At 39.2% G+C, this 26,864-nt stretch overlaps 1 protein-coding gene across 4 annotated transcripts in view; it reads left to right on the top strand.

The window, feature by feature from the left end:
- The window catches only part of crtac1 (cartilage acidic protein 1), a 302,413-nt gene extending 277,692 nt beyond the window's left edge, over positions 1–24,721 (top strand). The window contains exons 10-17 of one of the 4 annotated variants that reach the window (XM_031905179.1): positions 2,603–2,703; positions 4,540–4,708; positions 11,359–11,507; positions 11,813–11,855; positions 12,351–12,494; positions 21,296–21,421; positions 22,932–23,065; positions 24,170–24,721. In XM_031905179.1, the coding sequence (XP_031761039.1) occupies positions 2,603–2,703; positions 4,540–4,708; positions 11,359–11,507; positions 11,813–11,855; positions 12,351–12,494; positions 21,296–21,421; positions 22,932–23,065 (866 nt within the window). In that variant the 3' untranslated portion in view covers positions 24,170–24,721. 4 annotated transcript variants of the gene reach the window in all.
- Positions 24,722–26,864: the final 2,143 nt, after the last annotated feature.

Genomic DNA, 26,864 nt, shown 5'->3' with positions numbered 1-26,864 from the left:
TGAGCAAGGTGGATCTGTAATGGTAAGGACTGCCATCTTGTGGGAATCATTATGTCTTCCTGTGCTTCTTGCATAGGGAGTGTATATTCTGCTTCCTTTCTGGCAGATACAGCAGTCCGGTCTTTCTGCATAGCAGGGATTCAAGCTGTTTCACTCAGGATCTGAGAAGTGCATAGCCGGATCAATTACCCATTATCTCAGAGGATATTTTACATTTTGCTGGGCTATTGCCTGGAAATGCCCGTGACTTTAGTGCTACTTACGCATTTATATCAATAACAGAACTTGTATCAGTATCACAAAATAATATAAGTATAGCCAGGCAGTGTTTTTCATTATCTTCATATTCCATCACCCTGACATGTTTAATTGTGTAGTCCCAAGAGCATGGTGGTGGCAAGATTATACCTTCACTCCAGTGTGTGTGTGTATATATATATATATCAATCCAAATGGTGTCCGCACTCCAAGGCTCAATATTCTGCGGGGTGCATAGCAATATATTTTCAATAAATTTTTGATAAAGCATTGAAGGGTGTGCTGGCCACAGATGATTATTATTTTCTGTATATATGTATATATATATATATATATATATATACAGTGCTTAGTGATGTCATCAGTTATAATCAGTGCTAAGTGACGTAATTTTTCATACATGACTCACTGAAACTTGTGTATTATAGAAATTATATACCCCATATTGTAAAATATGAGAATATTAGAAGTCACTTTGGGATTCCATGACCTTGTGCTTTTATATCATAGAACTCCTTGGTGACTGATATCCTTACTATACAACAGGGGGAAAATGATTGCTTAGATATGTGTGTGTGTGTGTGTTGTTCTTAAATATGGAAGAGAACATTTAGGTGGTTATGTAATAAAAGGCACTAATTTGCCCAAGGGTAGTAACACATAGCAACCAGTCAGGAGGTAGAATTTACTGGTCACCTGTTTAAAAGCAAACAGCGTACTGGTTGCTATGGGTTACTGCTACTGGGCAAACTTAGTACCTTTTATAAAACATTGGGGTCTAAATGGAAAGAATGGAATTTTTATCCTTACAAATACGATTCATAAAATAAATTCTATACTTTTTATTCTGTTTAATATTGCTGGTATTAAACCGAAATACTTTTTTAAAGTCGATAGTGTGTGCATAATTTATAATACTGTTATAGCTCAATTTATTTTTCATACCACAAACTGGCATTGTGAATTAGAAGCAGTGCTTCCGTCAGTGCAGTTGTGAGGTTGCACCAGCAGGTGGCACTATAGATTTGTTTACTGTACAATATCCTCTCAGATACTGTTGCAAAACCTACAATTTTCACATAGATTCATATGCGATCGAATTTTTTGGAAAAAAAAGTGTTTTCATTGTTTGCTCTCCCCACCTCTCAGTAACATTTCTGAATATTTAATAAATTGACACGTATCAAACTTGATCTCTCCATCACTACGTTATAATGTGTTTGACTGCTTTGAGCATTCCGATTTACTGGGTGCTAGTGCTTGCTGCTGTTTATCTGTATTGTTTCCCTTGCTTACTTACATTACTTTGCTTTAAAGATATTTACAACCGCAAGTGCAGTGAGCAAAGTGCTATTTTGAGGGCAGTCACCTTTTTTTTCCCATAGCACAGCGTTTCCCCCCAAAATTCCAGCGGTGTTGGACCTGATGCAGTTGCAGCTGTCAGCATTAATGCAATTGCACTCATACTTTGATGTATATCAGACACAATTGCACTGAAGTTTCCCGGGTGTCATTTCCGGGGGGAGAGTGATATGTGCTCCCAATTCCTTCGGCACAGGTCAGGAGATGGCGGCAGCACCAAGGTTTCCCTGCATCAATAGGTGCAACTGCACTTGATCCAGAATGGGAGGCAGGCAGGAGTGTGTGGTTGGGCAAAGTATGTCCAAAGTGTACCTTTAATAAATAGGGATTTATGTGCGACAGACTGCAGGGAGATCTGCACTACTGCAACTGCGCTTGCTGTTGTAAAAGACCCCTGTTGTTTTCGGATTATCTGGATAGCGTAATAGAAAGCCATAAATTTGCCCACACCTAGTAACCTATAGCAACCAATTACATGTTTCTTTTCAAACAGCTGACCTGTAAATGCTATTTTGCTGATTGGTTGCTATGGATATCTAGACAAGTAGAAAATATAAGACTATTTATAACAGTACCATAGAGATTGCATATCTCCTACTCCTATACGTAATAAAACACAGTTGGGCCAGGTGCATAACACATAGCAACCAATAAGATGTTTATTTTTAAACAGGTCAAAAAATACCATCTGCTGGTTGTTATACATTAGGTGTAGGGACTTGTACCAAACTTTATATTAGATAATAGGCAAAAGAGTGTAAAAAAGAGTGTAATAATGCTTCTAGAGGCAGCCAGGACCTAGACAAGGTGCCTTCACTGGTCATTAATCATTAGTCATTAATCCACTGCTAACCAAGGCTCCCTGGGAAGTAGACCTTGCCAACTAAGTAGAATTCAGCCCAAATGTATACAATATCTTACTTAAAATAGTGATTGGTGAGCCATATGAAGTGCACTCATTTGTTATGTGATGTTTTTGCAGGGGGAGCTGTGACAGATTTTGATGGAGATGGAATGTTGGATCTTATTTTGTCACATGGTGAATCCATGGCGCAACCTTTATCTGTGTTCAAAGGAAAGCAGGTACAATGCCTTGTCATTTAATATCAGAGAAGTTTCCAAGCAGAGTCACTTTCATCCACTAGACTAGGCTTCACTGTCTCTCCATTATGGTTTAGGGACCATACTGACTACACAAATCAAACACATCAGTTTTTTGCACCTCAGTGTCTTAAAAAACAAGAATAATGCTAAATGGCTAAGGATGTGCCCCCAGTAAGATTTTAACCCTTTACACCATGTTGTGATATGCAGGGAGTTATACTCCAGCAGATTTTGGTCGAGTGGTTTGGGTACATATGGAGCTGCCTTTTACTAGGGCCACAACGTGGTGAGCATATATTTCAGCTATAGCAGTAGTTGCAGACTTGTTCAGTTCAAGCCCCCCTTAGAGGTCCAAACTTTGAATAGGACCCTACCTTACCTCATACCTTAGTTACAGATATAGAAACATATTGGCGTGACACTCATTCAGCTATAGAATATCTGTGTCATCAGATACGATGTCACCCCAAATCTCACCCTAATTTACCTTTGTGGTTGGTTTCTAGGTCTATTTGGGGGAGAAAATAGACATTTTCCTCAAACTTCCTGACCTTGAGGCTTAGCCAGTACTCCTAGCCCCTGTCCTTGGGAACCATTGTCCTATCTACAGTGTCAGACAGAGATGGCAGGGGCCCACCAGAAAACCCTGGACAATGGGCCCACTCTCAAAACATGAATTCCTCCTTTCCTCCCTCAAACTCTTTATTATCCTAGTCTGTTTTCTCTACATATTATACTCTATACTCTAAATAGTTAGAAGCAAGAGGGCCCACTGGGAGTATTCCTGGAATCCTGGTGGGCTAGTCCGACACTGTCTATCTACAGTAATGATTAGTCCGTATGGGTCCAAGTGGCTTATTTACTAAAGGATATAATATAGGTATGGAATTGGTTATCTGGAAATCTGTTATGTAGAAAGCTCCAAATTACAAGAAGGCCATCTCCTATAGACTAATTTTAATCAAATAATTTAAATGTTTATAAATGTCTTCCTTTTTCTCTGTAATAATAAAACAGTACCTTGTACTTTATTTCAAGATATAAAGAATCCTTGCCTTATTGAAGGCAAAACGATTGAGTTGGGTTTTTCAGGTATGGAGAGCCAAATTATGGAAAGACCCCTTATTCAGAAAACCCCAGGTCCCAAACATTCTGGATAAAAGGTTCCATAAATGTGCTAACATTCTATATCATACCACAAAATGGAGGTGCTGACTATTTTAATGTAACATCAAATAAAGATTTTCTTTACTTTTTGGCCCTTCTTTTAATTTCCTGGATGCCCATGTTTTTTATGTTTATCAAATTATTCCCCCAAACTCCCAGATTTGTACCCAATAATTCATTCATTCATTGTGGCTGAAACAAATCATGAAATGATTGTGGAACATTTGCTAATTAAAGGACACATACAATTTCCATGGCAGAGATGCTCTACCCAGATTTTGCTGTACTACAGCCCCCTGCATACTACAGCATATTACCAAAGGCAAGTGCATGCTGGGAGCTGTATTCCCGGAGCATCAGTGCTAGATTCTTGAAACAACATTACTCTTTAGGTCCAGCAGCTCAGTTGAGGCAAGAAGATCCTCCAATGGGAATTTTTCTTTCTCTGTGTGTGCCCCTTCTTCCTGCAGTCATAGAGATAAAACTCTGATTTGTTATGTGCATGTTCTTATTACTGATACAAATTTTCAGCCTGGAATCCCTCCAGCTGGGGCCATTTGTTATACTGGTGAATTTCAGGCAAGCAAACAGCTATCTATGGTGTTTTCACATATACTTTTTATACCTTTTTTCCCCCTCTTCAACAAGGGCCTGAAAAATAATTGGCTCAGAGTAATACCACGCACGAAGTTTGGTGCCTTTGCACGTGGAGCAAAAGTTGTCCTTTATACAAAGAAGAGTGGAGCCCACCTGAGAATTATTGATGGTGGATCTGGCTACCTTTGTGAGATGGAACCTGTAGCTCACTTTGGTCTAGGTGGGTAGCAACATTTTTCTTTTGATGTTCAGAATTTGTTATGCATGTGCAATACACTATAATGTGATTTGTACTACTGTTTATATTCCAATTTACAGTCTGTGATCTACTGGAAACTCTATAGTCCCCTCTTATTAACAAGTTGTCTTGAGCACCATGTGCAAATGTAGGTGCTACTATAGGTGTTTATGTGGACCCATGTCAACATGTATGTGTATGTGTATGTATGGCAATCCACGTGTGTGTGTATACTATATAGCTGGTTTATAGTAGGGAGAGCATGTACCTTAAGTGAGAGGGGAATGCTAATACATGAACTTGGTGGGCAGGCCCAAACTAGCAATCTGTAGATTCTGGTAAATGCCACAGGGGCTGCTGTTAGATGCCATAGCCAGACATTAGTCTGCTGGTGGGGGCTGTTTGGGCCTCTGTGTACTAGAAATACAAGGGCCAGTACTTTAAATCCCACTCCAGGCCTGTTGGTGAGGTCTGGGGGAGGTGGAGGCAGGAACAGCAGGTATATAACTTGAGGAGATGGTACCTTCAGGTGAGGTAGACATGTACCAATGGGGGAGAGCTGGAAAATAAATGCTTGAGGGAGGGTGGGAAGGGAGGGAGAGCTGGCAGATGACAGGGTGGGTGACTTGGCCCATGAAAGCTAAAGTGCCTGACTGCATGTAAGTGTGCTCCACTGTATAAAATGAAAATCATTCATCCAACATTGATGGGATTTATTTACATACTTTGTGCATAGAGTCCCCATAGAGTTATTTAGCTAACTGGTTAATCCTCTATAAAGTATTATGCTGGAATACCATCAAATCAAATAGTCTCTGCTGGCATCACTAAGGAGTTAAAATTAGGCTCAGCTAAAAGGTTTGTTATTTTAGGATTTAAAACTAAAAAATAAGCTTTGATGGTTTTGGCAGCCTGTAAGTTTGTTCTGCTCTCTGTCTTTCATCTCACTCCTTTCTGCTTGTTTCATTAGCAGGAATGAATCTGCTGTAATTGGGAGTCAGAGAAGCACCAGGCACTAGGTCATTATTGCGTTCTTTTTAGAAATGGCCGGGAGTAGAAAGTAAGGGCTTCCAACCTCTGTCAGAACATGTACAACTCCTTCCCTACTGCCCCTAGCAATGCCCTTTGGAATAGGCAAGAATAAGTTGGATGTTTGGAGAAATACATCCGATTACATAGAAATACAAAGATATATATATATATGTGTACTACATGTTGTTTAATCTCATACTAATCTGTGCGCTTGCGTCTATGGAATCTGATCATTATTTGTTGATAAACACATTCCAGCTCTATGAATAAAAGGCAAGGCTCATATGGCTTCCCAACTCTGACCTACTCAGGAACCTCCTAAGACATAAGACTATGCCTTTAAAGGCACAGTATAACTGAAACTCTTTGCAGAAAATGAAGACAATAAATAGGACTTCATTTAAAGGATAAGGAAACCTTTAAAAAATTAAGTAAAATTGCTCTTTTCTAAGCACTGTTGCAGAGCAACAACAGACCGCTTCTCTGTTTTCCTTCTGAAGGTATATTTCTTGGACTGTACAGTTAGAAGAACTGACCAGCAGGTGGCGCCATTGTTACAAAATTCTTTTTATTGGCAGTGAAAACTTAAATAGCTCTGAAACTAAAAAAATTGTAAAGCAATTATTTTTTATTTATTTCTTTACTGAACTCCTTACTCCCCCATCTCTGCCTCAAAGCGTAATGGGAGTTTTCCTTTACCTTTTTGGCCAGCCAGTCATCTCTTATAAAGGTAGTTCACCTTTAAATTAACGTTTGGTATGATGCAGACATTAATATTCTGAGACAATTTGTAATTGGTCTTCATTTTTTATTTTTTGTCGCTTTTAAGTTATTTAGTTTTTTGTTCAGCAGCTCTCCGGTTTGGTATTTCGGCAGCTGTCGTTGCAACTAGGCAGTTGTTTGAATGAGACACAGGAGTATGAAAGTACAAATAATAAAATTGTTGCCTAACAGAGCAATACTTTTTGGCTTCGGGGTCAGTGGCTCCTATTGAAAAGCTAGAAAGAGGCAGAAGAGGAAGGCAAATAATCCATAAACTATAAATAATAAGGACCAATTGCAAAGTTGCTTGGAATAGGACAATAGGACTAAAAGTTAACTCAAAGGTTAACCACCCCTTGAATTTCTAGCATAAAACATAAAGTTTGTTTATAACAACACTTTAAAAAGGTATTTTTACACTCAATAGAATATAAGAAGCTTCAAGCAGGGCTAAAAATGTGCTTTTTGTACTGAAAATTAGCTAAAATAACTCTTTAACTAAAAGCAAAATGGGTTCGTTTTAGATCTTATTTTTTCTATTTGCATCTTTTATTACATGACCCTATGAATATTTCATTGCCTTGTCTACACAGGTATGGGAGTTGTTATCTGGAAACCCATTATCCAGAAAGCTCCAAATAGCAGAAAGGCCATCTCCCATAGACTCCTTTAAAGGAACAGTAACACCAAAAAATGAAAGTGTTTTAAAGTAATTGAAATATAATGTACTGTGACCCTGCACTGGTAAAACTGGTGTGTTTGCTTCAGGAACACTACTATAGTTTATATAAATAAGCTGCTGTGTAGCCATGGGGGCAGCCATTCAAGCTGGAAAAAAGGAGAAAAGGCACAGGTTACATAGCAGATAACAGATAAGACGCCATTGTATTCTACAGGGTTTATCTGTTAGCTGCTATATAACCTGTGCCTTTTCTTCTTTTGAATGGCTGCCCCCATGGCTAAACACCAGGGTTTATTTAAACTCTAATAATGTTTTTTGAAGAAAACACAAAACTTTTACCAGTGCAGGGCAGCAGTACATTATAGTTTAATTTCTTTGAAATATTTTTGGTGTTACTGTTCCTTTAAAACCAAATAATTCTAAATTTTACAAATGATTTCCTTGTACTTGATCCCAACTAAGATATAATTAATCCTTATTGGAGGCAAAACAATCCTATTGGGTTTATTTAATGTTTAAATGATTTGACTGTATAGAGAACCAAATTACGGAAAGATCCCTTGTCTGGAAAACCCCAGGTCCCGAGCATTCAGGATAGCAGGTCCCGTACCTGTAGGGAAGCCATATTAAGCAAAGTCAGCAAACCATAGTATAAACATGTAGGAAAGTGAAAACTAATCATAAATATTATTTCATTATAGTTATTCAGCACTTTACCATCATTTAAGACAAACTTGGGCCTTACAGTATTTCAGCAAAATAAGAGAATACAAATTAGCTCTGGAGGTCCTGCTCACAAGAGCTTACAATCTATACCATCTGAGCTCGTGAATATTTCAATGCATTCCTCCTGTTATTACACAGACATATTATATTACACATTTTAAAAATGCAACAAGTAATTGTTTTGTTGAATGTTTCGAATTAATGAACCAAGTCAGTGCATGTGAAATAGCTGCTGAGTGTAGGAAAACAAACAGAACCCTAGAAAGTAACAGCACTTACAATGGAAGCTGAAGTGTTGCCAAGGGATCTCTTTCAACCTGAGTGTTCCGATAACAATGAATTGTACAGAACCTCACTTATGGGGATTAATAAGTGCATGGAAAATACAAATGAAAACAAACTTAAACAATGCTGCTGACTGACCTTATCAACAGAGCTAGAAATTATGGTTGTTAAACACCATGTATGAATGATGCCCACCGCAAATCAGCTCCTGTAACAATGGAGGAACTAGAGCTCCGGCCTTTGCTGAGACGACAGCCCAGAACTACATGCGAGGGCCCATGCCTAGGGCAGTAGCATATCAGGGCCGGCCATTGGGTGCCTATGTAATAGATTAATGGGCAGATTTCTTAAGAGAGTCTCATGATACGGCACACACAAGCCCAGAGGCTTTTTATAGGTCATGGAATTCATTGGTAACTAATAATATCCTTGTATTTTAAATTATTGATATTTTTTTCTGCTTGTCTATGTATCAGCTAATACAGTTATGGGATCTGTTATCTAGAAACCAATTATTCAAAAAACTCTGAATTAGGCCATCTCCCTTAGACTCCATTTTTATCAAATAATTCAGATTTTTTTCAAAAAGAAAAACAGTAGCTTCATCTTGATCCTATCTAAGATATAATTAATCCTTATTGGAGGCAAAACAATCCTACTGGGTTTATTTAATGTGTAAATGATTATTAGTAGATATTAGGTATGAAGATATGGGGTGAAGATAAGGGGTTAAGATTAGTGATGGGCGAAATGTTTCGCCAGGCATGGATTCGCAACGAATTTTCACGTTTCGCCATTGCCGGATTGTTTCACGAAACAAATGAAAAAATTTGCCGCACGTCCAAAAATTGTCGCCAGCATCAAAAAAGAATAGTCACAGGCATCAAAGGAATAGCCGCGCGACATTTTCGCTGTTTCGCGAATTTTTTCGCCGTTTCGCGGATCTTTTGAAAGATTCGTGAATTTTTCAGCGAAACAGAACAGATTCGCTCATCACTAGTTAAGATCCCGAATACGGAAACCCTAGCTTTTGAGCATTGTGGATAACAGATCCTATACCTGTACAAATGAAATCACTGAGCACTCTTTCTACATATTGTTTATCGGTTAGTCATATTATGTAAAATATGCTACAAATGTAGTTAATAATCCTCCAACTACAGCAGTAAATACTGAAAATACTGTCACGTACACAAGGAATAAAAGTGCAGTTAATGATCATTGTTTCCTATAAGGAGGAGCAGCGGAATGACGGCTCTTGGCGGTGACAGTTGCTTTTCGGAAAGTGTTAGGCAATATAACACTATAGCAGGGGTCCTACGGGCAGTGGGGGAAGAGAACATAACACTCTCCCTAATAAGAAAACTCAGAAAACAGCACATACTGAAAGTGAAAAGGTTCCTGTTCTCTCAATAGATGGAGCTTGTAATTAAAGGAGTTCCGAGGTCAAGATAATTCCCTGCCCTTGTATGTTAATATACTGAAGCACTTACAGTGGGATTCTGCTCTGTGTGTTGAGCCAAAATTATGTGAACTCGTTAAATGTTTGGTATAATTTTCTTTCTGCACGTGGGAAAAATGTTATTTGCATTACTAAAATGCTTTTCTGGGAATTTACATTTACAATGTGTTCACCTTCAAGGCTTTTTTTCAAGACTGTTTTTGTTTTCTGTGGCTTTTCCTGCTCTGTGTACATAAATAGTTTTGTAGATTTGTAGACATATTATACATGAAGGATAATGCTATAAATAAATTGTGTCACATAATATTAATAATAATCCCACGTAACAACAATAATAATAATGATAATAATGCAATACATTTTAGCTCCTCCTGCAGGCACGACTTCGGAAACCAAAGCGATGCAAAGGGCTTCCCACCAGCAACTTCTATTGTTGCCGGTGGAAACCCTTTTCGGAGCGGGTACTCGCCCGTGATAGCAGAGATCTATACCGGGCAAGTAAGTCGCTCCGTGGGTGCTTGCCCTTATACTTGCATATGGTAGATGTTAAGTACAGGGGTGCTTAATATCTACTAGGTTTAGGCAGAAGAGGGGGGGGGGGGGGCCCAGGCACATCCCTTTCAAACCCCCTAGTCCAGTCCCTCGTCCTCCCACTGTCAACAGCGCTTGTGTGCTAGAGGGTTAAGTAAGGAAGCTATCCAAATTTCCCAGGGCACTCAGCCACCTTGGCCATGCGCTGAGTACAAGCTCCCTTATCACCAATAGCGCTGTGCTCTGCACCTTGCACTGCTAAAAGACATCTATCATAGGAACATTTATTTAAATAAATATAAATATTAATAATAATAATAATAATAATAATATTTTTATAGTTTTTTAATGAAGTGCCGCCTTCTTCTAACTCTTCTTCTTTCAAATGGGGGACACTGACCCCAGCTATTGCTCTGTGGGGTTACAGCTTAATTGTTACTTTTTTAAACATATTTTTCTGTTTAGGACCTCTCCTATATATATACCAGCCTCTCATTCAAACCATAGCCTGGTTGCTAAGGTAATTTGAACCCTAGCAACCAGATAGCTGCTGAAACTCCAAACTGGAGAGCTGCTGAACAAAAATTAGACATAATAAATAATAAAAACTGCCACAGAATATCACTCTCAAAATCATAATAAACGTTAACTCAAAGGTGAACAACCCCTTTGAAGGTGGTGAAATCTATTGTTTCCTATAAGATGAAAAAAATGTGAGGGGGAAAAAATGAAATGTAAATATAAGAGCAAACCGGGCCTCTGTTTTACATGAGATATGCAGTATTCTTGTTCTAAATGTTTTCCTTCTTTTTGACCTTTATCTGTAGTCTGATTAAACCATGAAGTGCTACTGAGACCTGCAAGTGTAATGTAGGCCTCCCTCATTGCAAATTTGTTCAGACGCACAATTACAACATATTGGAAAACAATTGTTTTCCAGTTCTTGAATTCAGAGCTGCCATAAACCTAAATACGATACCTGATTTGTAAGAAACCATAAAAACTGAATTGTGTTTGTATAACAGCGATTATGATCCAGGCTATAACTCCCATGTTCCTAGAACAAGTTGACTAATACTCTAACATGGCAAAGTGATTGGAATGAACATCTAGGTTTCATTTCTCTTTCTCTCTCTGCCTTTCTCCTTCTAGGAAAGGATGAAGCTAGCAGCCTAGAGGTAACCTGGCCTGATGGCAAGATTTTTACCCGAAGCGTTGCTGAAGGGGAAATTAACTCTGTACTGGACATTGCCTACCCACATGAAGATGACACTGTAACTAAACCAACAGATATTGAGGTGGTAAATTTTGCTTTAGTGTTTGTGTCTATGTTTACCCCCTTATACACTCAGTACAAGCAAATCTATACTGACACCTTTATAGGGAAGTCACAGTCACGCTGCACCCCAATTCTTGTTTATTAAGGATTATCACACTGACATATGAGACCTTTTGGAAGTGATTCAGTGGTATATAAGCAATAGTAATTTATCCTTCCATGTATTGGCATTCAAGGAGAAGGCACACCACCGTACTCCGTCCCTTTATTAATATTTATTTATTAATATTTACTATATTTTTCTATCCTGTTTATCTTTGAATACAGTGCGGGCAGGGTTTCTCGGTGAATGAAAATGGCCGATGCACAGGTAAGCAAAGTGTTTGAAAGCGAAACACCTGTGCGTAGAACAGAATGGCACTGCAGGAACAGATTGTGTGCCTGAAAGCTTAATGGGCAAGGTTATGGATAAAATATGCAAAATGCTTGTTGTTTTTTTTTTCTTAATTGCTCCTCTGAGGGATTTCACATTTGCATGAATCATGCTGCGTATCTATGGTTTGAGCTTCATTTATTGTAATATTATTGTATATATAAATTATATGGGGGGCTCAGGAGAATGGAGCATGGGTGAGCTGCCTCTCTCTCACTTTGTGTAAAAAACAATTGTAATTGGAGGTCTGTAGACGTTTTGGTAATTTGTGAGTCTGGAACGTCTGGAATGTGTATATGTATTGTATAAATACTGGGATAATAAAATGGTATTTTTATTGCATCAGGCATGAAAGTGGTCAGGGTCATGTGATCATCAGAATCTTAAATATGGTTGTAACAGTGGGACACCTATGTATTTGTTTGCTTTCAGATACAGATGAATGCATACAGTTTCCCTTCGTGTGCCCCAGGGAGAAGCCAGTCTGTATCAACACTTATGGAGGCTACAAATGCCGGCCAAACCGAAGGTGCAGTAGAGGGTTTGAGCCAAATGAAGACGGAACTGCTTGTGTCGGTAAGATTTTCTTTCTTTCCTCAACCTGGAGGGGTCGGAGTTTCTGTTTAGGATCAGGATGATACTTTTCAGTATTTAGATCTGTATGTAATAAACATAGGGGAAGCGAGCAGTGGACTTAGTTAAAGGCCTTGCTCTTGACCTTACAAACAGTAGTAGTAGTGGGAGTAGTAATATGAAGCATTGTACCCTGCCCAACTGGCAGCTGTCTTTGGCTTCTGTGAATCATACTTTGACCTTGTGGGGCAGAAGTTGGACCGTCTTCATTTATACAAATAAGGCTGGATCAAACATGACCAGCTTAGCCCTGCAAGGAACTTGCATATAATATACATTGCCAACATTCAGACAAGACTCCATGAGACCTTAATCTCACAAATGATTTCTCAAACAAGAACATGTTATCCTAAACAAGTGTAGTTACCAGTAAAGGGCAGTAAGACACAAATTCTTTCAAATTGCAATGTGCCATTCCAAAATAATGAGCCTGCCCTGGGTTACTGCACTTGGCCATCTGGGTTACTAAATGGGTTGCTATAGGCTTTGCTATGGCCCCGGATACTTAAAAGCTGCAATGCACTCTTGTCTCTTAGAGATATCACTAACTACTTTATACAAGTAAAAGCTTCAGTATTTCCTTGGCCAACCTAAACTGAAAGGTGCCAAATACTAATCAATTAATACAAAATACTGTATAATCACTTAGTGCTTGCATTATGAACTTTATCTTCCTCATTATACAAGTGAGAGTTGTGAGTAGGTAACATTAACTTGCACAGGTATGGGATTTATTATCTTAAAACTGTCGTTTAAAAACCACAGAAATATGGGAACACTTGACATAAAGTTATTTTTAAACCAATCCTAATCTCTAACAGTCACACTCTTCTTTTTGGCAAATAAGACCCTGCCTTGTATTTGATACTAATTTATCTAATCCTTTTGTATTTCTTTTAGTATTTAAATATTTTTGTTTTCTTAAGGTATAGTGTTACTAAATGATGGGAAGATCCCTTATCCAAGAAACCTCAGGGCACAAGCCATTTGGATAATAGATCCCATACCTTTATAGTATTCACTTTCCCATAGTTTGCAATAAAGGAGAGATAAAGGAACAATATATACTGTGAAAAGTTCTTCTTTTATTGTCAAATCTAATAACTTCCTTTTTTCTCTCTTGTGTTTCTCTGTCCCTCCCCTTTTCCATTTCCATCACATATGTCCCTTTCCCGTGTCCATATTTCCTTCCCGGCAATGCTGCTGCCTTGATACCCCTGACGGATCCCCATGCTTTGCTTGCACATACAGCTCAGGTGGCTTATTTTGGATCCTATCCCTCCTCTGCCTCCAGATCCCAGGCTCTCTTCTTGCACTGTACAGCCTCGCTATTAGGCCTTGGATTCTATTTCCAGATATACACCCTCTAATTCAGTCTGTCATAAAAAAAGGCTTTTTCTGCTTGTTTTCCTCAACTTCTACAGTATATGAAGAACTGTCTGCCATCCTGCCCAATGTTGACCTGGGTATCAGGTGGCCGGTGACACAGACATAACATCAAAAGAGGATTTTGTTTGAAGCTTAGAGTGAATAGTGATATTTTCGTAAAAAAACAAGTTGTTTGTTAATATGTCATGCATGTTTTCTGAGAAAACTGAAGAAAAAATCCCTTTGCGCTCAAGCTAAAGACACTCAAATATTTGAATTCATGTTTTCTATTTTATTGACCCAATTTTTTATATTTTGCCCCAATGTCTTGGTTAACTCTCTTGCTGCAAGAGGAGCCAATGGAACAATGCATGGCAGGTCCACTGGTAGGGAAAGGTTTATTCTGATTGGATGGTTGGTAGGTTGCTTATCTCCCTTCAAACGTTCTACACGTGCCTGCTGGTTTGGCCTGCCTGGGCTGTGCTTTACCTGCTCTCAATCTATGTCAAGCAAGAAGCCTTATTCGTTTCCCTACCTTTTTTTTCTTTTTCTTTTTTTACGGTATTGAAAATAATGTTTAAGAGTTCAAAATTTTTTGCAGTCTTCCAACCATCAGTCTAAAGAAAATGTTAGAAATAAAAGATATATACTTATGGACACTGAGTGGGCAAAGTTTTTTCATTGCTACGGTCTATAGATATTTTTCTTGGGAAGCAGCTGTGATTGCTTTGTATAAGCACTAAATGTGACCAATTGCTGTGGGGCTTTGCACATCCTTAAATATATCACAAATGTGGTGCGTTTCACATTACGATACACTGGGAGCACTGAGCATAGTGCTATTTTATGTGGTATATTACTCTTTATTATATACAGTATCTAAGGGGTTATTTACAGTAAAGAATGCAGAATGCAAAGTGAGTAAAGATGCCAGAATGGCCTTCTGCTCTTTACAAATTAACGCAGAACTCAGTGCTTCATTTTGGATTATAGACTCCTGTAACTAGCCCCATAAATAGAGCACTGTCTGCCCAAGGCAGCACTGAATGCAAGAGAAGGGAGAGGGAGGGAAGGCACATAGCCCCCCCTTATTCAGACACACAGGCTAGGGAGTGCCAGGAGGAGCAGCCCCCCTCCATAAACTTTAGCCTGCTCATTGCACTGAAACAAGTGCAGGGGACACCGAAGACAAGTGCACTAAGGGGTGCACTCAAATCCCCCAAATTTCAACCAGCAGCGTAACTACGTGGTGCCCACCCCTCAACAAAAATCTTTGGAGGGACCCGGCGCAATCCACTCCCCAACCCTCCTGCTCACTTGTGTTCCCCATTCCCTGCCCTCTCTCAGGTAGGATTTCTAAACAATAGTGGAAGCACGGCCCAGGCCCACCTGTCCTGCAGGCCCTCCAGCAGTGCATTATATTGGGCAGCACACCAGAAATCATAGAATGAAAATATTCAAACATAAAGTTTCAAGAGTTTGGAAATTGCCCTATATACACACAAATAAAGACATTTATGATTATTGGGCCAATATACTAATACTTGGATCCAGTATTTGGAAGGATGATGTGTATCCAGTAATTGGATTTTCCAAAAAAAAGTGCATTCTGCCAATATACTTTTGCCTCACTGCCATATAACTGCCTTCCAGCTATTCCTCCACTATAACTGTCAGCTTACTTTTCTGTGACTTGAGAGTTATTGGTGCCCTTGCACAGCCATGTAGGGATTACATAGATAAACATGCAGGAGAGATGCTAATAATACAATTACTAAATCAGGTGTTCATTCGTATATGGAATTCAATTTCAGCTGTTACCAATCCCTTACTTTTAAATGCAGTTTTATAGTAGATTATTTACTAGTTCTGAAATGAATCTTTGTGACAGAACTGAATTGGCAAATAGGGGTATTTTCACTCCAAAGCCGATATCTTCTTGTGAAAACATGCAGATATGGACCAGAAAATTCAAGCTTTTTCCACTGGCTTTATAATTCCCCAAAACAGGGTGTTATACACGGACATATATTATATAAAGGCAACAATAAAACACCATATGTACAGTTTCTAACTCAAATTCACTGCACATTCAGGCAATAATACATAAGGACTCATTTACGAGTGATTTTGAGTTCACTGTGCAGTGCACACATTGCAGTGTCACCGTGTTTTTTACCCATTGTTTTATCCATGTGTACACATGTTTTTTTAATGTAGAATATTCCCCCATAATTCAAGAGGAATAGCTATCACAACAAGGCGATGCATCTGACATAATTGTGGGCAATGCAGTAAAAAGCACCCAATTACACGTTAAATCAAATAACTTCCGGAGCTTAGCATCACAATAATGCCTACACCTTGTACCTTGAGAATGGCCACTTGAGAACCCTGGAGGTGTTCCGCCGCATCAATAGGTCACTACGCGTAATTTACAGGAAGGGGCCGGATGGGCCAAGCACAACTATGCAGAAGTGCAAGAAGCACCATTTCTCCAAGTACAGTACCTCAGTTAATGGCTGTTCGGTGTGTATGAACAGTATATGCACTGTCCGCTTTGTGGCTCGGTTACTAAGAAATGCAAGGAATGTATACAAACTATGGTTTTGTTTGTAGGTTGTCTGTTAAAGCTACAGAATTGATCCTGTAATTAACTCTAAGAGCAACAGCTCTACAAATGCTCTACATGCTACAAATGCTCTACATCAGGGATCCCCAACCTTTTATACCCATGAGCCACATTCAAATGGAAAAAGTGTTGGAGAGCAACACAAGCATAAAAAAAAGTTCCTGGTGGTGCCAACAAGAGCTATAATTGGCTATTTAATAGGCCCCATGTGGACTGGCAGCCTACAGAAGGCTCTGTCTGGCATTATATTGGGTTTTTATGAAACCAAAACTTGCCTCCAAGCCAAGAATATAAAAATGAGCACCTGCTTTGAGGCCACTGAGAGCAACATCCAAGGGGTTGGGGAGCAATATGTTGCTCAGGAGCCACTGGTTGGGGATCACTGCTCTACATGCTACAAATGCATGGCTAAAACATAAAGGAATGATGGTTTTGGAACAGGCAAGTTAATAAGGTCATTTAGCTTGTGACGTGCAATTTCACTCACTATTTTTTGATCTATAATGCAGCATTTTTGCCTTTAGTTCCAGTGTAGTTGCCATTAGTTATTTGACTCACTAAGGCCCAACATACTGGTACCCGCTTCCTTCCAGTGTTTTAACCTTTACTTCTCCTTTAAGGGCTCTGGCACACGAGGAGATTTGTCGCCAGCGATTTTTAAAAGAGCGATTTGGCGAGAAGACGAACGACAAGACGCCAATGCAAAACCAATGGAAATCGCCAGTCTCAAAACATACGAGGCTACTTCAAATCGCCTGCTGTTTCAAATCGCACACAGACCCTTTTCTGAGCGACTTGAGTAAACATGAGGGGGGGTAACTGTTGAGTGTACCATGGGTAGCAGATCGCCTGGAGCTCAACTCGCATGAAATCTCTTCGTGTGTAATGTCGTGGCGACTTGTCGCCAAAGTGCCGGGGGAAAAAACGCAGGCGACAAATCTCCTTGTGTGCCAGAGCCCTAAGGGAAAACGTTATTATATTATTATGCTTATTTTTTTAAGTTGTTTGTGGCCAACAAAACCCCTTACACTGGGCAGATAAGTCCATGGATTTCTCTGATTACACTTTAGCATTCAGAGCCAGTTGGAGTGCGTACGACATGCAGATGAAATTACTAGCACATATTTTCATATCACCACTCTCTAAACAAATTGTATTATTAATCTGTTTAAAAGCATTCATTATCAGAAATGCACATTAACAATCTGGCCGCTTTCCAAGGGTGAGGTTTTTTAACAGAAAAATAGATTTATAAAGTACTGAAGAGAATAAAGAAAAGTGGGGCTGAAAGTCACTTAGAGATCTCAGAATCCTGCAGTTTCCCATGAGATGTGCTCCCCCATGTAGGATCTGCAAGTCAGGGTCTCGAACTTTACAGTAATTTATTGCTATTATGACATTCATTTATAGAACAATAGCAAAGCCACATAACTGTAATTAAGAGTACTGACCAACCAATGAATGAGTTAAGGTGGCCACACACGTGGCGATTTTAGATCGTACAATCTGCCACTAACCGTTCAGGACTGAAACGGCAGATAAAGAGGTAGAAACAATAGGATTTCTACCTCCTTCTGCCGATTCAGCCCTGACAGCAGAATTTGCTCAGGTGCCTTCTATGGCGCCCGATCAAAATCTTTTAACTGGCCCGATCGGCGAGTCGCCCGATATCAGCAAAGCTCCTGCGATATCGGTCCACTCACGGACTTGCCATACATGCACCGAATATCGTACGAAACAAGGTTTCATATGATATTATCGGAGCGTGTATGGCCAGCTTTAAGGAATGTACACCTGACAACGCATTCCATGCTGCTGTGCAAATGACGAGTGTACTATATATGTAAAACATGTCAATTACAATACTAACTGACATGGGATATAGTAAAATAATGTAATGTTAACTAAACTATCCATGTTCCTTAACCCAACTGCCATATAATGGAATTCTAGTTGAATACATGCTGCATTGTAGTAGAATGTTTAAACATTACCATTACCAGTTGGTAGAGGCAGTGGAGCTCCATTCATAAGCTTATTGCTAAGGTAGATTCACTGCAGAAGAAGTTCAGTATTATTCTCTGACAGTTTAAAAGATTTCTGTGAAGTATGTAAAGTACTGAACTTGGATAAACACACAAAGGGTCATTTATAAACACTGGGCAAATTTTCACTGGGCAGTATCCCATGGCAACCAACCAGATGTTTACTTTTGCTGTTCTACCTGCAGCTGGCTGAAAAAGGTAATCAGTGATTGGTTGCTATGGGATACTGCCCAGGTGCAAATTTGCCCAGTGTTAATACATGAGCCTTATACACATGTCCTAAACAGATGCTGCAGAACTATGTGCCTATAGCTTTGGTTAGCAAAATATTCACAGGGACATGATTAGTGCACTACATATGGAAATATGTATTAAGATTTGGCTGGAGTTTTTTGTTCTGGATCTTTTAACTCTATTTTTAATTTTGTACAATGGGCCCCATTTAATTCAGTAGGAAAAATTAATACATTTTCTCATGAAAATCCTGGAATCTCGGAATGCAATTTAGTGATTTTCTTAAATTTGTTATTTGTTTGCAGCCTATCAGGCCATTTAACTCCCGGCTGGTGCCCAAATCTAAATCTTGCAAAATATTCTTGGAATCCGTCAAACCCTTAACCCTCAAACCCTTAACTAAAATACTGGCTTCTGTCCAAACTGAAATGTTACCTTAATATGGAGCTGGGCCATGGCATGCAGGGCGACTGCCAGGGTTTTGTCAGTTTCTCTGTGGGATTTACAGCTTGGCAGGTGGCAGATAGAAATTGTCTCACCATTGACTTTTACTGTAATTGAATATCACCCTGCCAGTGCACTAGTGGGGCAGGTAATTATCACTTGGAAATTTGTTCACAAATTATATTTTCCTAACCTACAAGTGCACCGTCAGTGTCCCAGCAATAACCAGGCAAGCTGGTGGAAGGGCAGTTCCCAGCATTTTGCCACTGGAGTTGCAGAAGCTTAAAATCCCAATGGGTGGTAAAGTGGCAGTAATTGCCACATGTTCCTTTGCCTTGAGAAAGGCTTTATTAGTTAGGTAGCTGAAATGTGGAATTATTATAACAATGACATTTTGAAGTAACTAAAAGCATAATAGTTTTTATGTAATATAAAAGAAAATGGGCTAATATAAGAAAATAAAGCAGTGTAGCACTATTTAGTCATGCAGCACACAATTTGGTAAAAAAAATCCTTAATTTGATAATTTCCCATTACATTTCTTGTTGTGAGATGTAAAAAGCTTTAGTGTACTTTGATATCTGGGTTATTTCTATGGTTCTAGGTAGGAAAAGTTACCTACATGTTAATCCTTCCTCATCTGTCCACCTGCTTCTCAGTGACCCATGATAGGGTTTGGCTTATGTGGCTGCTTTGGTCCTTCCTTGGATGCATGGTTGCCTCACTCATTGCATTAATGGTCCCTACTTCCCCACCTCATTTTGCCATTGGTAGGTCCAACACTTTTGCGCTCAACAGTGCATCTTCCACCTTTGCCATGCTCTATTGGGTATTGTTTTTCTGGGAGTTATGGATGTGCCCTTGAAGCAAGAGGTGAGCTGCATGCTGAATGGCAAGCTAAAGACGAAGTTTGTTCAAGTGAAAATCTAAACTATTGGCTGTAAAATCCTCCTAACAGCTCCATGTGTATTATTCTTCATGGATGTTGCATGTACCTGTATGTATTTGATTTATAATGTGTTTGCTTGTAGCTCTTGATCATCTGTGGTTTGTTGTTGCATTTCTCCTTCTGTTTTTCTGTAATGATAATTGGCACTAATGAAAAAGGGGTTAGTAGTTATGGAACACATGTCACATCTTTTATTGGATTTCCAGATTAAGCCTTATTTAAATATGTTTGGTCACTTCTGAGAGATTGGAAATGATAAAAAAGCAATGGGAAAAGAGAACAATTAAATATGATAGGCTTCAGAAGGAGAAGGGGGGATGAGATGGAAAAGTAAGGAAACAGAGAGGGGAACAGAAGGACTGTTATAAGCTCTTTAGACTTAACATATGAGAGTAATAGGTGCAGCCTAATATTATAGGCTCTCCACCCTTGTTTTGGAACAATGTCACCCAAAAACCCCTAATGCTGTAATGGTGAAGTGTATCTCAGTGCGGCGCAGCATGTGGCAGTGACACTGTGTGGGCTACAATACAAAAGGGGGTGTGGCCTGTTTATGTTCAGGATTTTTTTATGCAGAAGGTGCTGTATCTCTGCAGAATATTAACACAGGTACCGGGTACCACAGTCTCCGCCAAGGAAGGTACCTCCCACAGTCTTTTTCCTAAGTAGGTCTCCAGTCATCTGTCTGGGCTGTTATGACTGAATCAACTCTAAAAGAACTGTGGCAACAATAGATGCATTACATATGGAACTGTATCACATTTCTCAGGGTAAGAGTATACATAATACAGTTGCTCATCAAGAACTAATTCTTAATAAAGAGTTTGGCTAGATATGTGGTCTATTTTATTGTACCTTGAATTTATTGAACCAGCTTGCTTGTTGTCAGACCATGTTTTCGATTCCATTGGCACTGCACATGCTCAGTGTGCTCTAGAACAGCATATTGTCTTTTGTCAGTATAAGAAAGCAGCCTATTTAGCCTATGTATGTAACAAATATTATTCTATTAATGGTCAAGGAAGTGAAATGAAGGTGGAAATATTTCTAAACATGATTTTGTACCCCTCAGATATAGATGAATGCACCCTCGGTACCCATGACTGCACTCAGCTCTGTGTTAATTCAGAGGGATCGTATACATGCAAATGCCACTCTGGCTTCCACCTAAAATCGGGCTCACTGAGCGAATGTATTGGTGAGTATCAGTCATTAATTGACGGTGCAATAATTAGGGGGGGGACCATGCTGTTCCCACCTGAGAAGAATCAAAGTCATAAACACACTGTGGGTGATTTATCAAGACTGGGCAAATTTGCTCATGGACTGTAACCTATGGCAACCAATCAGACTGTTGTATTCGTTGTTCTACTTGCAGCTGGCTGAAAAAAGCCAATTGTTGATTGGTTGCTATGGTTTACTGCCCACGGGCAAATTTGCTCAGTGTTAATAAATCAGTCCCATAGGGCTAATTGTTGCAATCATCATGTTTAGCAGCTAAAACAACATTTTATGGAATGTGGTACAAAAATAAATCAAAATATTTAGTATCCATAGGCAAACAGAATAATAGTTCTGTTTCCCTAGTCTAGTCTTTACAACCTGTTATTTATAAAGGAAATTAATCTGTATATACCTGTTGGGTTACCTGATGATAATGAGGGCGGGTGTTCTTAACCACCATGAGTGAGTGAGGGCCCTAAAATGGGTCTTTGTGCTACAAAGGGTTTGTATTCCAACTTTTAATAGAGTGACATTTCCTCCTCCCATAATTTGTATTAAAGTATAAACGAAATAACAGAAGTAGGCTCCAAATTCTGCAGCTGTTATAAGTGTCCTCTACCAGCCCAAGGCAACCCCAGCCCTTTAGCAGGGAAGATCTGTGCCCCCAAAGATGCCCCAGTAGCCCCCCATCTTCTTTTCTTCTGATTCACTGCACATGCTCTGTGCCGCTGGCACTTAATGATGGCCTAACAAGGTGATGGGTTCCTGGGAACAATATTGTAGGCCTGGATCATTACTATTACAGGGCGGTTGAGCCTCTTGGCTGGTACACTACGTTCTCTATATAGAATACAGTATTTATTTAATATTCAGTAAAATATTCTAACACTGATCATTGTATGAGATAGTTGTCATGTTCTTCTTTATCAGCACCTAAAAAATCCAACCCATTTTAGGAAACCAAAAGCATGGCAAAATGTGGGCATTTATCGGATACAAAATCCAAGCCAAAGATCAGATCTGTAGGTCCGGGCAAAGGACAAAACCAGATAGGACAAGGAGGCAGCAATACAGACCAGGGAATCAGGTTCCACATATACATGCACCAGATTGAGCAAGGTGCAACTCAGAATCTATTACCAAAATAAAAAAAAATTGCACAGATTTGTCACAGCGCGGGTACAAAGGAGCTGGCAGGAGCCTCACCCAATGCTTGGTCAGACCCACTGGTGGGAACCACTTCTGTTATAGAAACTCCAGTTTCCAGAGCAGCCTACGCTGGGTAATGCAGTTACTTTGTAAATGCTTTGAGGGCAATGACACATGAGGAGATAAGTCACCCCACTATTAATCTCCTCTAACTGTGGCAACTAATCTCCTCATGTGTCATCGCCCTAAAGATGACAGGTTTATCTATAGATGAGATAAGATTTGATACCATGCTGATTGAAACAAACATTTCACATCTGTCTGTTTTATTTCAGATGTAGACGAGTGCCTTCAGCAGCCAAACCCATGTCACCATATTTGTCACAATGTCCCTGGGTCCTTCCACTGCCATTGTTACAGTGGCTTTACCCTTGCAGCAAATGGAAGATGGTGCAAAGATAGCCCATAGGTCTGCTCGTCTTTATACCATTGATTTATAACAGGAGAAACTCATGATTGCCTTATTTTTACCTATCTTTGCTTCTTGCTACACTGTATGTCACATAGTTCAATAGACCTTTGATACTTGGCTTGGGTTGGTTTACATGTCTGTAGTTTCTGCTAAACATTTTGGTTGAGGAAATTCATCGCTGGTGAGAATTTTGCCATGGAACGTGCAGCATCAGTGTGTACATTCCTAATATATTTGCACTGTGTATGTAGCTATGCATCCTACATGTGGTGCAACTCATGGTTCTACTATATTCTATGCTTTATGATTTAAGTGACCAGTTGAAACCCAAATAGTTCCTACATATGTGACTAAAGAAATCACAATTTTGCTAAGCAAAAACTACTGTATATAATAGTCTAATTAATAATTAGTGTCAGAAATTGTTCAGCTTGTCTCTAACCCTAAGCCATTTCTTCCCAGCCCAATCCTTTCCTATTGTATTGTTTGCACCTGACCTGGCACCCCTCAGATGACTTATATATGGGTGGGATCAGGCATCATAGGGGAGGGGTCAGCACTATTACATCACCAAAGGGGAGGTGAAGTTTGTCCTGCCCCCACCTAAACCCTCACCCGGGGCTCACTTTCATGACCCAAAACCACCCAAGAGGGTTTTGTTGAGAAGTGATCATTTTATCCATAATGTCATCAAGTTTTGGGCTGTCCACATGTACTCCAGGAAAGCAGTTAACCACTATTTTTTTTTGTAACTTACAATTTTTATTGAAAGATTTGGGGGGCACAGAAAGGAAGAGGGGAAAGGGTTAGCAATTTCACTTCCACAGATGGACAAAGCATAGTAAAACATATTAGCAGTTAACCACTATTGTGCCAGTGCACAGCTAGTTACTATAGCTATCACACCAAGATTCTAATATACAGAAGGAGTGGGAGGATATTGATCTGGTTGATCAAACAACCAGACCTCTCTGTCTCCCTCTTTTTCGTTTTTATTTCTGTTGGTTAAAATGCTACAGGCTAAATTAAACATATTGTGATATATGTGAGATTGTTTAATATTGCTTTCTTTAACATTTTTCCTTTTCACTTATTAAATAGGTCTGGAGAGATGGATTTTCTGTAGCCTCATTACACCCTGCCGATAAAATCAGAGGGAACTGGAATAGAATGTGTTTATTGTTTCCATAAGTTCAATGCCTGGATAAGCCTGATTTTCTCCTTCTCTGCTCTTTACAGAATACAGTAGATTATATTATGCGGTGGCTGTTACTTCAGGTGCCCTAGATTGCTCCTTCAGGAGATGTTACCTTTCAGAACGGTAACCTTTAACTAGGATACTTTTTAACATTTAATAAATCCGCAGTGCTCTTTGAAATTTATCAGATTCAACATAAAGGGAAGTGTATTGTACTGTGTAAAGCATGTCAGTGACCCAGATTATGAGGTTACTTGTGATTCACCTTCTGCCGGGAATGGAAAGAAGCCCAGAACCCTATCAAGATGAAATAATAATCTTGTAAAGGTCATGGGCACCTGTTCAAGCAAGTCTTCATGGATTCTTATTCCCATTTCAGTGCAGTGCTATTATTGCGGTATACATAATTAAATGTATTTTTGTATTAATAATTAAACTTGCATTGTCAAGATATACTTCCATTTTGTGCTGATTTTGAGCTTATCCAATGGGAAAGGTACAATACAATGAATATGTCAGAATATCAACCATCAGTTCATAGGCTTTTACCTATGTGCAAGAAAAATATACCCTATCAAAGGGAAAGCTTTTTCTTCCATACATTTTCTGCAAAGTACAGGAGCAAAGCTTATTGTGTGCTAGTGCCATGTATCCTCTACCATAACAAAAAGCAAAAGCTACTGTCTTGGGACTACATCAAACTAGATAGGGTCTAAAGAAAGACCGACACAGTGCTAAGATAAAAGCAGCATTTTAATAGAACAAAAACAGGATTTACCGTACATTATGAAGACAGGTTGGTCAAGTCAAGAGGGCCTACAATATTTTCTGTAAAAGCCCAGTGGATCTTCCAAAAAGACATATTGGAAAAAGATGAGATTAAGCTTTTTAGTTTAAAATAAAATTAACATATAGGAAAAATAAAAGCTCTGTACAAGGTTATCCAGTGGCTCCATCTTATCTATAGGCATTAATAAAGAACTAGCTAAGGCAGGGATCCCCAACCTTTTTTTAGCCACACTCAGATGTAAAATGTGTTGGTGGGCCACACAATCATGAAATAAAGTGTATTGAGTTTTAAAAATAAGGGCTGTGATTGGCTATTCCCCATGTATACTGCTAGGCTGCAGGAGACTCTGCTTGGAGTAGAAAAAAAAATGCCCAAATGGGCAACTACGTGGAGGCCAGTGGGAGCAACATCAAAGGGAGTGGTGAGCAGCATGTTGCCCCCAAGCCTCTGGTTGGGGATCATTGAACTAAGGTATAAGGAAAAACGTCAGCCTGCAATAATATTGGTACCATTTTCATGTGTACAATTCATTGTCATAGATTTAATAGATTATAATGATAGATAGATGATAGATAGATAGATAGATAGATACTTGTGCAGACTATATTTTAGGTTAAATATGTAATTACAATACAGCAAACATTAAAATAACAAATGGAAATGATCTGCGTGAGTTTATGGTGAGTTTCCAAGGAAACCTACGTAACAGAGGGCAGGGTTCTTGGGCATATCTGTGCCAAGTCTGTGGTCTACAATTGTAAACAAAAAGGTTGTATCAGCAGAAGGCCCATTTGTTTATAGCTGGAAGGGCTACAGCAGATAAGAATGATTTAAATCCTTCCAGCTTTTGCCCCCTCATGCCTACTGTTCCAAGTCTGAAGCTTACAGACTGCTGGCTCCATATCCACTATATGATTTACAAGCTTCAAAATGCCAGCAAATGCTAAGCAAGAATTGCAGATTCCAAAGAAAAAAAAATCTTAGCATTTATTGATTAAATGATGTGCCAGTCTACCTTATGCTTGCAAAAAACCTGAAGTTCACGGACCAAACCATTTTATTTCAGGTGAGTGTTTTCAATAGACATGAATCTGGCTATGACTGTATGCGCAATCAACATTACATGTCTACTTATAAATAGTAGTGTTTCTTTCTAACTACATTATTACTTTTTAATAAACAGAGATTAAAACATTCAGCCTGATCTTACCCTTTCCTGCTTGTCTTTATGAGTGATGGGATGTATAAAATGGTGATTTCTGTTTTTGGTACCATAAATATGGACAGATTTATCATTGGTGGAACTTGAGAATCCAGCAGGATTTGCAGCAGCTCTGTGTTTTCTCCATTTATGAACCGTTTTCTAACTGGGAACATTTCCCTGACAATCAGGAAGTCGTTAATAATTGACATATTTACAGTGTCGGACTGGGGTGCCAAGGGCCCACCAGAAAATCTTATACCTTAGGCCCACTCTCCCCTTCTCTGTTCACTTACTTTTTTTAGTCTCTTAATTACATCTTTTTACATACTATTATCTATCCTTTCCTCTATATTATCTATCCTTTCCTCTTCTGTTTCTCCTCACATAGAATTGAGTAATGGCCATGGTATAGGCATACAAGGCAAATGGTTGGTTCCCTATTGGAAGTGCCTTGGAGTGCCAGTACCTTGCTTTTCTTTGCTTCACAGATTGGGGAGTTCCATCTCCCCAGAGGATCGAGCACCGGGCTACTGCTGTTCTATAGGCCCGGGAGTGCATGTGTAGTTTAAGCACCATTTCTTTCACAAAAGATCTAATAAATGTT

This window comes from Xenopus tropicalis, chromosome 7 (genome assembly GCF_000004195.4).
Source record: "Xenopus tropicalis strain Nigerian chromosome 7, UCB_Xtro_10.0, whole genome shotgun sequence".
Classification (NCBI taxonomy): Eukaryota; Metazoa; Chordata; class Amphibia; order Anura; family Pipidae; genus Xenopus; species Xenopus tropicalis.
The sequence above is the reverse complement of the archived record's forward strand: the minus strand, read 5'-3'. Positions and strand labels throughout refer to the sequence as shown.